Source organism: Barbus barbus, assembly GCF_936440315.1.
Source record: "Barbus barbus genome assembly, chromosome: 26".
Classification (NCBI taxonomy): Eukaryota; Metazoa; Chordata; class Actinopteri; order Cypriniformes; family Cyprinidae; genus Barbus; species Barbus barbus.
Genome location: NC_136754.1, coordinates 5,178,210 through 5,194,480, shown reverse-complemented (window position 1 = coordinate 5,194,480; position 16,271 = coordinate 5,178,210). Strand labels below are relative to the sequence as shown.

The window sequence follows — 16,271 nt, the reverse complement described above, 5'->3', positions numbered from 1 at the left end:
AGGGCACATAAACACTCGTTTGGTTGTGTGCATCACAAAAACCTCAAGGGGTGTGTGTGTGTGTGTATGATGTGCGCACCTGACAGGTCGATTTTGTTCTTGTAAAGTCAGTGCTCGAGAACAGCGGGTCCCCAGCAGTGGCCCACTGCGCACAGCCAGCTCAAACTCATTTACATCCTCTGCTTATTAAGCTCCGTGTGCTAATGAAGAGAGCTCCAATTAATGCTGATACATTTCACAATGTTAATTAAGTGGACATGGTTCATATAGAAACGATACACTTGCTTTCAGAAGGAACCTAGGAAAAGTGTATTTGTTAACTGGTTAGACGAGTGTGTTAGCTTGGTTGACGTTTTGGTTTGATTTTTGCTTTTTAGTCTAGCTATTGGATAAGAAACCAAACCAAAGTAAAAATAAATTAAGATTTGATTTATCATTTAATAATAATAATATAAGATTTTTCTAATTTGATTATTGTCATTTTGTAAACTGGTATGGGAAAGTACTTTTTATTTACTTGTTTAATTATTTATTTGTTTGAGCACCTGTTATTATTTTTGTAGCATTCTCTTAAAATAAATTTAGATAAATATAAAAATCTCAGAAAGATATTTGAACCCCCCCCCCCCCCATCCCCCATGCCCGTGTCATTTCATGGTCTATTTTTTCTTAATAAAAAGTCTAAAAAATACTCTTCATTTATTCTTTATTAAATAACCTTTTGACCAAAAAGATATTACATTTTATATTAAAATTATAAAATATATTAAAATCAAACTGAAGAAGAAAAAAATGTATGTGACATTTTCTTTTGGGTCCATATTATTTTGCAAAATTGTTCTTAATTTATATATTTTAGGTTTAAACTTTGATTTAAACTTCAATTTAATCATATTTGGGCTTAAAGGAAACACAAGAATGACATGTTCACCTATACATACTTCTACTTAAGTGTATCAACCGTGTGGTCTCTATGACTCGCTCTCTGTCTCTCTTCTAATTGTTCAGCTTCTTGAATACCACTTTCACTTTGCAGATTGCTTTAGTTGTAATTGCTGTCTTACCTTTAGGCTTGAGTCTTGCAGGATGATGAAAGACATTGCATTTTATGTCAGGTCTAATTCTTCTATTGCTTTCAAAATCATTTACTACTACAATGTGCCCAGATGATTAGAGAGACAAGGAACTATTTGATTTATCCCCCCTGACAGACCTGTTGCAAGAGAGACCCAGACCATGTCATTTTTATTAAGTTTCATGTCAAACGCTTATTCTAAAACTGTCATAAGAGAAAATACACAAACCAGGGCCAAATCTATCTTTAGACAAATGCTTTTCACCTGTTTAGACCTGAATTATGTTTCAGGGACACATTCTTTATTCATTCTCTAAATACAGCTATTAATTATGATTTTTTTAAATTGAGTTATTTCAAAGGTCCATTACAAAAGCAGCAACATCCAGATAAATAAAAAAAGTTAATAAATTATTATTTTAATATATAACAGTCACACATGCTAAAATATGTTTTTATTTTATTATTATCATTATTATTATTATTTAATAAAAACACAGCTTTCATTTTCACTTGACCCTATAACACTAGCACTGTCTATTCTAGTTCTATTCTACTTGATTTCTACTTGATTTATTTATAAAAACCCTTGATCGTTTAACACTTGCACTCTTTACAATACTTGCTTTCTTTTTATTTAAAAATAGAGCTTCGAGCACTAGTATTCTCGATTCGTTTTGTATTCAATGTACTTGTTTTCTTTTTATTAAACATAATCTAACACTTACACTTGTCACAGCACTTAAATATTATTGCTCTTTTGTTTTGATTGCTTCTGTTGTCCTCATTTGTAGGTCACTTTTGATTAAAGCATCTGCTAAATGCCTACATGTAAATGTTTGATGAAACAAATATGTATATGAAACTACTATTTATTGTTTTATATACCACATTTGTGTCAAATTTTTCTTAATGTCACCTCCTCAGTGTAACTTTAAAATTGTCAAACTATTGCTTGTAATTTGGATTTAATTTAGAATGACACCTATTTGTTAAAAAAGAAAAGAAAAGCTGAAGTGATTTCCACTGGTGCAGTTCCGTGTTGGCCATCTGAGGTCGCTATTTCCCTTCCAACCGAACGCGTGTTTCACCTCCTAGAGAAACACTGAAAAGTTTTTGTTTTGAATAACAATGCATGCTGTAAGGAGAGACTGCCTGTGATTGGTTGGCGGTTTTCGGTGTGCAGTCTCTGATTGGTCCATAGGTTTTAAAGGGGGTTCCGGGGGGGGTCCGTCTCTCCCAAGCTCTCATCTCTGCGTCCGTGGCAGCATCCACTACTGCCTGCGATGTGACTCCACGCCGCTCACTCGCTCGCTGGAATATCACCCTGCGTGACAAGTGACGGATTTTACGCGCACGCCAAGCCGTCCGGTTTTCCAAATTCAACGGGACACCGCGGCAGCGGCCAATGCCTTTTACCATGACTGTGGGATTAATAACGGTTTTGTGTGCTGTAACGGCCGTTTTCGCGATGGAAGGTAAATATGTGGATGTTTGTCTCTCTTTGACGCGCTCCGTGGAGTGCGTTACTCGCGGCGCGCTTCAGGTTTGACAGGTGAATGGTCTCGTAGCGGAGATTTGCGCTGGGATTTATTCGCGAGGACTAAGTTGAGTATGGAAAGAGATCTTTTTGGCATCCAACGGAGTTGGAAAGGAGTTTCTGTGGTGTTTTGACAGACGCGGGATGGTCGGGGTGCTGAATGTTGCGGAATGAATGGGTGGATTACTTAAAAACCCTGCTGTATTTTAACATGGGAAATGTGGTTAAGAACATAGTAGTCGGTCATTTTATGATCAACAGCATCATCTTAAGCTGCTATTCTGGTCCAAGATGGTTTTCTAGATTGGAACAGTTAATGACCACCTTGGACTGGCAAATTTTCAGTTAGGACCATAACCAGCTTGCCCACCTTAAACTAGTTCAAAATGGTCTACCAGCTACATAGTAACAACATTTAGGATACTTGGTAATCTTAAAACGAATATGTTCCATGCAGAATGATCTGAAAGGCTTACAAATGTTATTGCCTTTCTTTTCTTGACAGTTTAAGTGTTTTCTTAGAGAAAAATCTTTTTTTTTTCGTAATAAAAATGTGATTTTAGTGTTATTTTGGGCAGTGAAAATTACCTATGCACTGACTTTTTATAATGCAGTTTACTCTTAGATACTTTACAAAAGCTAGAAACAAGTATATATTATCCATATTCAAGATGGCTGACCCCAAAAATGGGAGTTTCATTTGTGTTATCAAAAATCTGTATGACTTGCACAAAAGATGTTAGGAAGAATGAGACTAACAACATCAGTCACCATTCACTTTCATTGCATCTGTCTTCCATATAATGAAAGTGAATGGTGACTGTCATTCTGCCTAACGTAGCCTTTTGTGTTCCACTGAAGAAAGAAAGCCAAACAGGTTTGGAATGACACAAGGGTGAATAAATAATGATAGAATTTCATTTTAGGCGAACTATCTCTTTAATTGACAAACCCATATTGGACTAGTAATACCTGTGTCTTGTTCAGGAACATTTGTGTGTGAACCCAACCACTGATGAAGACCACTGGTGTATGTTGTATTCAGGTCACGCCAGTGCATGATTTATTCTGAAAAATCAAGCAGAAACACAGCGAGAATAAGAGAGGGAAAAAAAATCTCCCTCCTTGTCTGGCATTTGACAGATGGTGGTTGACTGGTTGTTGCAGCCGTGCCAGAAATCAGACGTTCAGTTCGGCATGCTGTGTGTGTGTGTGTGTGTGTGTGTGTGGAGAGATTGGTCTCCAGATCAGTAATGAACACACAGCCAAGATGAAGGGATTGTCTATTTGTTTCCATCTCCACTGCCTGTCCAATTCCATCCATCACACAACCTGTTTGCTTGTCTTTCTCTCCGAAAACACTCATACAGGTATTCTGTAAGTCTGTGTATTCTCACAGTTTTATTTGCAACCCTGAGCTGCTTGCTAACTCACTTTACTTAAGCGTGCATGCTTTTTTTGCATGATAAACCCAAACGCTATATGATTTACCTCAGACAATCAGCACTAAATTATGTCTGCGCAAGCTGTAATGTGTCTGATTTAGATTCCAGCCATACAGAACAGACAAAAGCATTGTTGAAATTCATTTAGGTGAGTTCAATGTTCAATGTTCCCCATGTTCAAGTTGAAGTGTGTCTGAAGGCGGCAGATGGAGGGAACAGGGTTAGTGATCCCTTCTTTAGTGGCTAATTGAAAGGCAATTGGCCTTTGTGGTTTAAAGTGTGTTTGCTGTGGCACATTTGTGTATATTAGCCTCTCCTTGAGCCTATATCAGCAAGATCAGATTATGGCTACTAATTGCCAAATGAGCCCAGTGACCACAAGCAATGTGTCAAAGCCATGTGTGCCTCGGAGAAGGCGAGAGAGAGTGGATGAAAGAGATGGGGGAGGGAGACGAAAAGCACAACTGTGTGTGCACGCGTGCGTGAGGAAGATGAGGGTCTGGGGGACCATCTGGGATAGTGGAAAGTGGAGTGACTCCACTTTGACGTGCTTCCATGCATCAGTGAGCACGGTTCATCAGCCGTGCCTAATAATCATAAATCTGATAAATTATGAATGCACACATATGTTGTTGCACTCGTGAAACACTACCAATGACTAAATCTGTCTAGGTGAGGAGATGATAGATAGTTATACAATTGTCAGTATGTAGTTTATGGAAGGGACCTTTATTAAATTTAAATTGTTTTATTTTTTTTCAAGACTATTATTAATATTTCTAATAAAATTAATTACTAATATATATATATATATATATATATATATATATATATATATATATATATATATATATATGTATATGTGTATATATATATATGTATATATGTGTGTGTGTGTGAATATAATTATGTATTTTTTATTAATTTGAGATTTTTTGAACTTTTTATTGATTTATGTATGTATGCATGTAATAGGACATTGAATTTGACTTCCTTAATTTTTTTGTTTTGTTTTAGGTTTTATTGTTCATAATCATTTCATACATTGTTTGGCGTCATGTTTTACTCTGAAAAGCATCACACTACGAAAAAATTAGATGTGAAGAAAAATTAGGTTTCATTTTGACCATTTTGTGGATCATGAACTTTGTTTGAATTTTCAGTTGAGTTGATTAGAAACTGATGCGAGTCATAAAAATTAGCTTTATTATGAAGACTGTCACGATAATCTTCACTCAGGTGAGCTTTCTTAGATCTGTTTTGCTTGTTGTGTGTGTCTGGGAGGATTTAAGTGCTCAGTCAGGATTTTAAGCGCAGGTTCAATTGGCCTGTCATTTTGACATTTTTCTCTCGGTGGAAACATCAAATAGGTTATAGAAAGCACTCTAGACTCCTAACACACACATACTCAGACGGCCAAACCCTCAGTTAAGCCCTCGCCGTTTAAAGAGGTCTGAAAGTGTGGTCATGTCACTAAGTGCATCGCAAGTGCATCCTTGTTCCCACATTGCTGGCCCAAATAAACAAGCCTTATCTGAAGTCACTCTTCTGTCCTCCATTACTGCCACGGTCGGAGTTCGTTTTATCAAATGACTTCACCGCAGACCGAGCCAATGTCCCGCCCGACACTGTTGTTCTGTTAGAGACAAAGGAACCCAGTGGAGTTTATCTATACTCGCTGCAGGGAGATGGCACTGCCATCGGTCTACTGAGTTGACCTCAAATCACCTGCTTCATCCAAGCTGCTAAATGATTGTTATGCAGTTGAACCCGTCAACCCAGGACAACATACTAAACAGTATCTATCTATATATATATATATATATATAGATAGATACTAGGGCTATATTAGGGCTGTCAACGTTAACGCATGCGATTAATCTAAAAATGTTAACGTGTTAATATTTTTTTTTACGCAAATTAATCGTTTGATAGGGTTTGACCCCGACTTCTTGCCGTCATCAGTGTGTCCGAGAGAGAGAGAGAGAGAGCGACAGTGCGCGCGAGAGACAGAGTGTGTCCGAGAGAGCGACAGTGCGCGAGAGAGACAGAGTGTGTCGGAGAGAGAGAGAAAGAGAGAGAGAGCGACAGTGCGCAAGAGAGAGACAGAGTGTGTCCGAGAGAGAGAGAGAGAGCGACAGTGCATGAGAGAGACAGAGTGTGTCCGAGAGAGAGAGAGGGAGAGCGAGAGAGTGTCTCTCATACATTACATTTTGGTAATCATATTACATTTGTTTTGTTTTGTTTATTTATGGATAAATATTATATATTTTTGTTTTTATTCAGCTATGTACAACGCTTTAGAAATATGTATCTAAGTATATCATGTAATAAAGTTTTGAGTAAAAGTGTACTATTAATCTCATAAATGGTCTTATGTAGCATGATGCTAATGCACCTGTAGAACAGGTCCAATTATTGTTCATAATGAAATTTATCATAATACTTCATGTAAGGTCGCGAGAAAATGTTTTGTTGTATTTATTTAGAAATACTTTTGATAATAGTTGGGTAAATATGTACTGGGATTGAAGCGATGTGGCTTGGTAAACGTTTTATTGCCAGTATGAAGGCTGATAATGGCTGAATTAAAACAAAAGTATAATAAGGATTAGTCTATGTACCTGGCGGAGATGTGAAACGTTCTGTTTCCTTAAACTAGTTTGTCATGCATTCCTTTATTTCAACACAGTTACAGGTAAATGCTAGTATTTTAAATTTGCGATTAATCGTGATTAATCACAGTCCAGGTGTTACGGGGCTGACGAGACGTGAGACGTGCGGATCCATGTGCAAAGCTTTATTATAAAACATGGTCATACAGGCAGGGTCGGGAGACAGCAAACAGGTATGGCAGAGGCAAGACAGAGCAATCCGTGGAGCAAGCGTGGGTCGACGATCGGCGAACAGTATCCAAAGGGGCAAGGCAGAGAGATAGTCCAGAAACGGGAGCAATAGTCCAAACGGGGAGCAAACAGAGTCCAAACGGCAGAGGCGAAGGATTAGTCCAGGAAACACAGGGTCAGACACGGTAAGAAAAACAAGGCAAGACTAAAACTAAACTAAGGCTCTGTAATGTAGCTATCGCTAGGAGAGGGATAAATGCTAACAATTACAGAAACACGGAATGGCACGGTAAAGCAGCTAGCGCTAGGTGAGCACTAAACGCAGATCAATACTCGGCCGAGAGCAAGAGAAAGTCCCAGGTTAAATAGTGTGTGTGATGGGGTGATCAGTGAATTCAGCTGTGTGATCCGTGTAATCAGCTGAGTGTCGTCAGTGCAATGGATTGTGGGAACTGTAGTCCAGTGTGCTGTGTGGTGTACGAGTCCATGTGGTGAGTGAGTGACATCTGGTGGCGAGTTAACGGAAGAGCATGGCCAGGATTCGTGACACCAGGACTGTGATTAACGCAATTACATTTTTTTTAATCGATTGACAGCACTAATATATATATATATATGTATATGTATGTGTGTGTGTGTGTGTATATATATATACACACACACATATTAGTGCTGTCAAACGATTAATCGCATACAAAATAAAAGTTTTTGTTTGCATAATATGTGTGTGTATTTTTATTATTTATATATGAATACACACATACAGTATTGAAAATGTAGTATATTGATTATTATTATTATTATTACTGGTTTGTATTTATTTTATTAAATATATTTATAGTATTTGTAATTACTGGTTTATTAAAATATTTATTTTGCTATTATTATTATTATTATTATTGCAATTATTATTTGTAATTACTACTATAATAATCACAAATAAATTGCTTGATGCAATTAATTATTTAAATCTATTGACATCCCTATTTATAACACATGCAGACATCCATCTGTGTTTCTTTGTCTGTGTGAAGATTTATTCATGCTTTCTCTCCAATCAATCTCTATCACGCAGTCGACTAAATGCACACAATGTGCCCATAATTTATTTAAGGGTGGACAGGACTGTGTGTTGGAAATTACTGCAGCTGATGTGAATAATGAGCTACAGATGCTGACCACACTTTTCCTATTTCCCTTTCTCTTTTTTTCCTACTTGTCCATGGCATGCAAATTCATCTTATCTCTCTCTTGCTGTGTGCCATGTTGGTGGAGATTTAGGATGATCATGTTCTTTTTCTCCATGTATTCATAATGTATCTCTTATTTTACAATGATGACCAGATAACTGTAATAATATCCCACTTATTACTCTGCTACTTTAAGTAGCACATTAATTTGTGTGAAATATTGATTCACATTAATTTGATTCACATTTACAGACACATTTTAATTTAGTATGTGAATACATTTGACCTCAGATTGCTGCCACTGTCCAATCAGAATCAAGTATTTCAGACATCTGTGCGTCAATACTGCACTCATACACCCACAGACACTCGGGGGGAGAGTTGTTGTTCTTGTACGGTTGATTATAAACCTCTTCATCATTAACAGACTGAGTCATCTTTGCTCATGAGGGGTTAAATTACTTTTCATGTTTGCTCTATCTTCCATATCACTGTCAGCAGCGACTGAGGCTCAAAGAGCAGCGAGCGAAAAGCACTAATGCACCTGCAAATGAGATCTCTCATCGTCTCTAAATGAACGCTTCCTCAGAAAGGTGATGGAAACAGATAAGGCAGATTTTTTTTTAATAATAAAAAGACTTCTGCCTTTACGAGAAGAACTCAGACAAGAGGAAGACACAGATTTAGATCTCTATTAAATATTAATGTGAGGGTCAATGGACTGTCATGGCTTTGTGGATATGCTGACCTGATGATTTTTAAATGAAATACAGTTGTTTGATTTTCATTACGTGTGTTGACTATCATTTGACTTTCAAATTGAGCAGCTGACAGCTCCAGTGGTTGAGTTCACTCTAGGTGAATGTCCAAGAAATATGGATTTGGCAGTTGGCTGGATTTGAGTGCACACCGTTTAGTTTGCATATCCTGCTAAAACAGGATAATGCTAATTTGGTTCAGTGCTGATTTGTTGCCAGTTTATCTGAGAATTTATGCTGGTCCAGATTTGATTATACTGGTTAATGCTGGTCTAGGTTTAACTTGTGTAATAATTTTGTTGTAGGTTGAATTATGCTGGTCAGCGCTAGGCGGTTTTAACTGGCACATCACATTGGATTATGTGTGGTTAGTGGTGGTTTGGTGTTGATCTAGGTAGTTCAGATACTGATCGTTCTGTGCTGGTTAATTAAGTCTAAGTTTGTGCTAAAAGTTTTAAGCTGAGAATTCATGTTGGTCCAGGTTGGGTCAAACTTGTTAGTGCTGGTCTGGTGGTGTCAATCTAGGTAGTTGTCAGGTGTGGGTGAAGGGATAGAGCGAGGACTCAATTGCAGGAGGCAAAAGAGCTTTATTAATACAAAAATGAAATAAACAACAAAAACTACCCCGTAGGGGAAAACAGACTGGCAAGGCAGGACAAGGCAAGGCAGGACAGGACTTCACACAGGGTAACATCGACGACGAACCGGCACAGGACTGCAAACACAAGGAGATTATAAACAGAGCAAATGAGGAGGGTAACGAGTAAACACAGGTGGGGAAAATGAACCAATAATCAGGAAACAAGGTGAGTGGGAGCACACAGCACATAGAACTAAACAAGACCAGCCATGTGCACACACAAAACAAAAACACAAGCACATGGCCAGCAAAACAAAAATCACTAGCCATGTGCAAAACAGCACACGAACACGCAGCTAATGAGGAGACTCATAAGCCGCGTGTTCGCAAAAAAACAAACAAACATGAAAGCACGCAGCCAGTGAAAAAACACAAGCTGCGTGCAACACAGAGCAAAACAAGAAAAAGCATGCGGCCGAAACCGAACCGCGTGCCGAACAAAACACACACAGAGGACAGAGGAGCGCACAAACCTGGAGCGTGAGTGTCCGAACCCCGACACGAAACCAGAACTGAGTCTGAACAAGACAGGAGTGCCGGATCCGAACACCACGCCCCAACATGAAACGGAGCACGCAGACAAGAGAAAACAAGACAAGGAGGGAGTGAAAACAAGACAAGGAGGGAGTGTCAGGGCTCCATCACAAAACCACGAATAAACCAGACCGAAATGACAGAACCCTGACAGTAGTTACACATTGGACAATGATGGTTCTGTGCTGGTTAATAAAGTCTATGTTTGTCATGTGGAGGTTCAGGCTGGTTTATGCTGTTTAATACTGGTTTACCTGAGAATGCATCTAGGTTCAGGTTGGATTATGCTGGTTGGATTAGGGCTGGTTTGGTGTTGATTTGGGTAGTTAGCCTACATGCTGAATATGTTTCTAATACTAGTAAATTTTGTGCTAGTTAAGTTTTGTGCAAGTTTGTAGCAGAGAATTCATGTAGTTTCTGGCTGGTTTATGCTGTTTATTGCTAGTATAGCTAGGAATTCATATTGGTCCACGTTGGATTACATTGGTTAATGCTGTTCCAGGCTGATAGATGTTGGCTTGATGCTAGTTTAGCTGACAATTAATGTTGTTCAAGGTTGATTTTTGCAAGTTAGTGCTGGTTTGGTATTGGTATGTTGGGGTTAGGAAGTATGGTGGTAACATAAGCATCCAAAACAGCATATTCTGGTGACCAGCTAACAGGATAGTGTAGGTTGTCATAAATCAGATTGAAGTGTCCAGGTGTTTCGATCTGTGTATCCGCGCTCACACACTCTCCCTGCTGCAGTTTTGGACCCTGATAAATTGTTTCGGGGCATCTGGGTGACGCAGCTCAGCGAGACCATCTCTGGTCCTCTGAGATCTCCGTACTCTCCAGACACGGCAGCCAGATGGTCGATGGGGTGTGTGTTTGTGTGCTGGTGTGTGGCATCACGGTGGGACCGGCAGACCTCAAAGCCCTGTTGGTTTCTTGTCTTTTATGGGTTCTGCTTTTCCTGTCTCAGACCGCCATCAGTCTCACTTCACGCTCTGTGGCTTTTTCAGCATCACTAGATTGGCAAACGAGGTCTGAAATGGCCTCGTTAAACCAAACAGGCATGTGTTCATATGAATTTAGAGCAGAGATGAATGGCGAACGTCCCTGGAAATCACATTCGAACCAGCTAATTGAAGGTAACAGAAAAAAAGGTCTAAGACAAATTATGTTTGATCTAATGCAATAATTGATTTGTTTGTGTTCTTGAGAGATGATTGTCAGGTTAACCATAAGGAAGGTGGGTTAAATATCTATAATAAACAGCTGGGAAAGCAGTGCAACTCTTTGTCGCACTGACCCACGAGTTTAGAGCCCAAATCTAAAATCAGTCTTCTCTGAAAATGCCGCGCTGTCTATTTGGATTTATGGCCCTGCATCACACAATACCACCCCCACCCTCCAATAACCATTTTATCAGATGATTTAAAAGGCACCTAGTTGGGGACAGAGTGAATATATGTAAGTGCAATCAGCAGAAAAAGCTAGAACACCATTTTTTTTTCCTTTTCTATTTTTCGCTATGTGAGACTAGTCAAATGGTGCATTGGGTAAGTGGCCCCGTCAGCAGATATAGGATCCTCCCCAGTGTGTCCGGAGGAGAGATTGTGGCAGGGTGAATTGATTATTGTGGTATGTTTCCAAAGGTTGTTAAGGCCAAGCATCAGGCCTAATTAAAGGAAGAGTTCACCCTGAAAATGAAAATCCCTCCCCCTCATTTTGTGCCAAACTTTTGTCTGGGGAAAACAAAGGATGCATTTTGAGGAATGCTCAGCTCTTTTCCCTACAATGTAACTGAATGGGCGTGGAGGCTGTCATGTTTCAAATATGCAAAAAAAAAAAAAAAAATTCACAAAGGTATTGTCAAAGTAGTCCACAATACTGTATACCTAAGTCGTTTGAAGTCATATGATTGCTTTGAATAGTAATTATTCAGTTAAAATTTTGCTCATTTGTGATTTAACCTTGTTCAAACTTCAAATGTATACCTTGATTGTATGGATATTAATATGACAAATATATATTTATTTTTGTATTTATGTAACATTTTCAATTACCTCTGTTCAAAATTTGAGGTCAGCAAGATTTTTTCTTATGCTCACCAAGGCTGTATTTATATGGGATAAAAATACAGTAAAAATGGTAATATTGTGAAATATTATTCCAATTTAAAATAGCTTTTTTCTTTCGAATATATTTTAAAATATAATTTATTTCTGTAATGCAAAGCTGAATTTGCTCCAGTCTTCAGTGTCACATGATCCATCATCACTCTAATATGCTGATTTGGTGCTCAAGAAACATTTCTTCATATTATCGATGTTGAAAACAGTTGTGGTGTAGTGTATATAAACTGGAAATTTTGCAGTGACGGCTCTAAACCTCATAAACTATTTTTATTCCTGGGAGATGATGCCATATGGTGCAAAACTTTACTGATTTGTTAATGATTTTTCACCCTATTCTAACTGATGCTTCATGACTATCACAAGTCAGCTGGATGGTGTTTGCTTTGGATGTCACTGACTCCTTCATATAAATCTTTGTTGCATTCACAAGTTGCTTTAAATGGAAGCATCTACCAATTGAATAAATGCTGCAGAGAGCTTGGTGGTACATTTTTACACCAGCATTAAAAAGAATGGTTGCGGAATGTGGGAAGGAAAACATTCACCCAATAAGCCCATTCAGATGTCCTAATAGAGCCCTGCATGCAGGCTTGGGACAACATGAGGGTGTGTAAATAATGACAGAATTTTAATTTTCAAGTAAACTATTACTTTAAACTCCCAAACTTCCCCCAGTAGCTCACAAAAGCCTGTTGTCGTCGTGGGGTCTGTTTTGACTGGGACTGTTTTTTCTCATTGTCTTCTTTCTTTCCCTGCACTGTCATTTTTTGAAAGGAAAGAGGCATTTTAATTAAAACTTGAGGCGGCACAGGCAACAACAGAGAGTTCTGCTTCCTGCCCAGAGCGCAGCCAATAATTGGTTCTGTTCCCTCTCGCTCTCTCGCTGTATACGTAGTTAAATAGATGCAGTTGTTCAGTTTGTTGGTCTTTTTTCCACCGTCTTTTCATTTGCCCCCCCCCCCCCCCCCCCCGCACTCTTTTTCCGCCTCTCCAAACAGAGGTGAAACCCGAGTCCACGTCTGTGTTTGGATTGCAGACGGAGGGGCTGTAAAGATCTGGATGTATGAAAGACAGGTTTGAGTTTTAGGAGCCTGAGAAACAAAGCAGCTCATTTATTACTCTCTTAATGAAAGCTGCTTCCAGTGCTCTGCCATAATGGTTTAATTTCACCTCTCGAGCCCCTGGATTAGTCCAGGAGGCACAGGAACACTGGGGTGGAGGGAGATGAAGGGGCTTCTGGGTTGATTTTGGAGTTCTCACGTAGTCACTCTCTCAGAAACTTTTTCAGCCATTCAGCTGTTAATATAGTCTTTTTAGGGTTGTTTTTGAAAGGGTGAAGCAAAACCAACATTTTGGGCTGGAATATTACCAGTAATTTGGAGCAGAGTTTTTGACAGTCTTCCAAGGTCTCAGAACAGTTCATTTTTATAAACACGCATTTAGTTATAGCGCTCATGCAGAGAATGCAAATTTAAATGAAGCGTGCAACATCACTTTCTTACCTTTTTAATATTATTCTGTGAATATATATATTTTATTTATTTATTTTTTTTGGAGAAAAGTAATTGGTGTTTACGTTCTGACATGATGCTAGGGAGTTGACAGGGCTTTGGTATGTCGTTGCCAATAGGGATGCCAAAAAAATCATTCATTGCTAAGGTTGTTAATCTGATTTCTAGATGCTCAGTAGCTTGTTTCCCTCCCTTAAATTTAAGTCTATAGGATTTTTTTTTTTTGGTCCATTTTGTTGTGTGAAAGTCTAAATGCTTTAAAAAGTATTCATTGCACCCCATTGTTTATTAGCATAGGATTCATTCAAAAACCCTAAGTGTGAGGGCCGGTTTGACCACTTTACAGACAGAGAATAATTAAAAAAATGTTTCCAATCACAGCCGAACATGACCTACTTTACGCTCAGATCATTAGCGTGATGGTTTCAACATCCTGTACCCGACGCAGTTGTTTCCACTCAGATCTTCCGTCCTCTCAGCTGTGTCGTGTATCACCAGCACCAGTGACTGATCGTGGCGTTTCTTCCTCGACATCACTGATTTTAAACTGCTCGCCGCACGCAATCAGCTCACCTCAGAAAATCAAGGTTCGGGTCAGCAGGAGGGCTGACTAATGTTATTAGATCATTAATATTTCATCAAAAAGCAGTTTGTCAGGTGTTATTTTTACCGTGGCAGGCAGGGTAATATCTCTGATGTGTGAAGAGGCAGTGCAATGCAGTTGATTTGGCCTCCTCTTGCTCTCTCCTTCTCTCTCTCATGGTCTCTCTCTCTCTCATTACGACTGAGTTATGACCTCTTTGCCTATGCAGAATCATCACAAACCCATATTTCACCGCGCTGTTGCCATAAATGTAATCTCCAGCTTAGGCAGAAAAAAAGGGCGTACAGGAAAGGATGAAAGGTGGAAGAAAAGGAAAATGTGGTGAAAAGATCCTGTATCTTCAAATAGATGTTAGATAGATGAGGGGCTGCTTTATTTTTCGATGTGTTTTTGTGTTAGAAGCTTCCTGTATGTGGAGTTTTCTATTCAGGCCAGTGGTGTATGTGTGTGTGTTTCTGTAAAGGGAGGGCTTAAAGGTAATTAAGTATTGATTTCTAAGCATGCAGGGTGATGGGAAATAGGTGACTTGGCCCTAATTACAGCAGGTTGCCAGATTGGGGGTGTCTGGACTGCAGCGGTGTGCTATAGGGCTGAGCGTGGCTCCCAGCCAGAGCTGCTGCTGCCTCATCATTATAGCAGATTAATTAGTGGCTTTTGCCCATGTGGTCATCCAACACCTTGATTCTATTGCCTGCATGAGCTTTTTTGATTACCCACTGACGGGATGTAGTAGAAATCCGGGATGGACGGATGAATAGATGGATAATTGTATAGAAAAAAAAGAGATAAGTACTCTTTACCAGTAATTATTATAATTTTTTTTTTTCAATTCCAGTGATGTGTTATTCATCTCAAAACTGTTTATATATAAAAATAAAAAATAGTATTAAAAATTATAATAAATATTATTTAGATATTATACATATTATATGCATTATTAATACTAATATAAAAACAATGTTGTGCTGTTATGTAGTTAGGCTTTGCTTTAAACTGTAGAAATCTGCTCATTACTTTGTTATATATATATATATATATATATATATATATATATATATATACATATTTTTATTTCCCTTCCATTTTTCAAACAGTCATTTTAAGTTGTTTAGAAACAAACCCACACACGGACACACCATTTTTCAGCTTTGCCTGCTCCAAGCCATTCATTTTTCCTGGGAGACGTTGCGATTGCTATAATTGGCCATAGTGGAATGGCCATCTATAGTGCTGCAGGTCTGCCACAGGCTATCAGCCATCTGGGCTTTTATGACGCTGATCTTGTATCATCTCTGGGGGCTGTGGATTGCATGCCCATTGGCAGTCTCGTTCGTATCTAGACACAAATCTGTTCACTTTTACAGCAGTAGTTTCTATGCGGCGAGTGGGTGCGACCATAAAGGCAGGTTAGTGTCCTGCTTCCGCCAGACAGGAGTCAGAATGCTAGTGTGAATCTAAAAGTGGTCACAGTTGTTAAACAGAATCTGTTTGCATGGATTATCTGGACAAACTCAGATGTTCAGTCGTTTAAAAAAAATGTAATTAACTGGTGGGAGTCACCGCTAAACAGACTTTGATTTTATATGGAATTAACAGAGGAATTAATTAAATCTCTTCGGCACAATGCAATAAAAATAAATGTGAATAGACAATTTGCCGGTTGATTGTTTTGCTTGATCTGGATTCTATTCTATTCTATTCTATTGTGTTATTTTGGTATTAATCATATACTATTATAATATTTGTTAATATTTTTAATTAGCTTTTGTTTTTATAAAAGTACATTTTTGTTTTTAAGTTTTAAGTCATTTTAATTTTAAAGTTTTAGTAATTTGTTTGTGCTTTTTACTTTATTATTATTTCTAAACATTTATTTTATTTTTATTTCAGTTTGTCAGTTTGCAGTTTTAGTACATTTTTGCCATTTTTGCAAAATTTAGTTTTTCTCCATATGTTTAACAATCCTTAAACCAAAGTTTTAAATTTCACTATTGTTTTTGATTCA

General features: G+C 38.3%; 1 protein-coding gene across 1 annotated transcript in view; it reads left to right on the top strand.

The window, feature by feature from the left end:
* Positions 1 to 2,483: 2,483 nt before the first annotated feature.
* Positions 2,484 to 16,271, top strand: part of LOC306846228 (ephrin type-B receptor 1-B-like) — a gene marked incomplete at its 5' end in the record, with an annotated part of 266,880 nt that continues 253,092 nt past the window's right edge. Inside the window, one exon of the mRNA XM_079379447.1 lies at positions 2,484 to 2,553. Coding sequence (XP_079235573.1) covers positions 2,484 to 2,553 — 70 coding nt within the window. The remainder of the gene's footprint in view (positions 2,554 to 16,271) is intronic.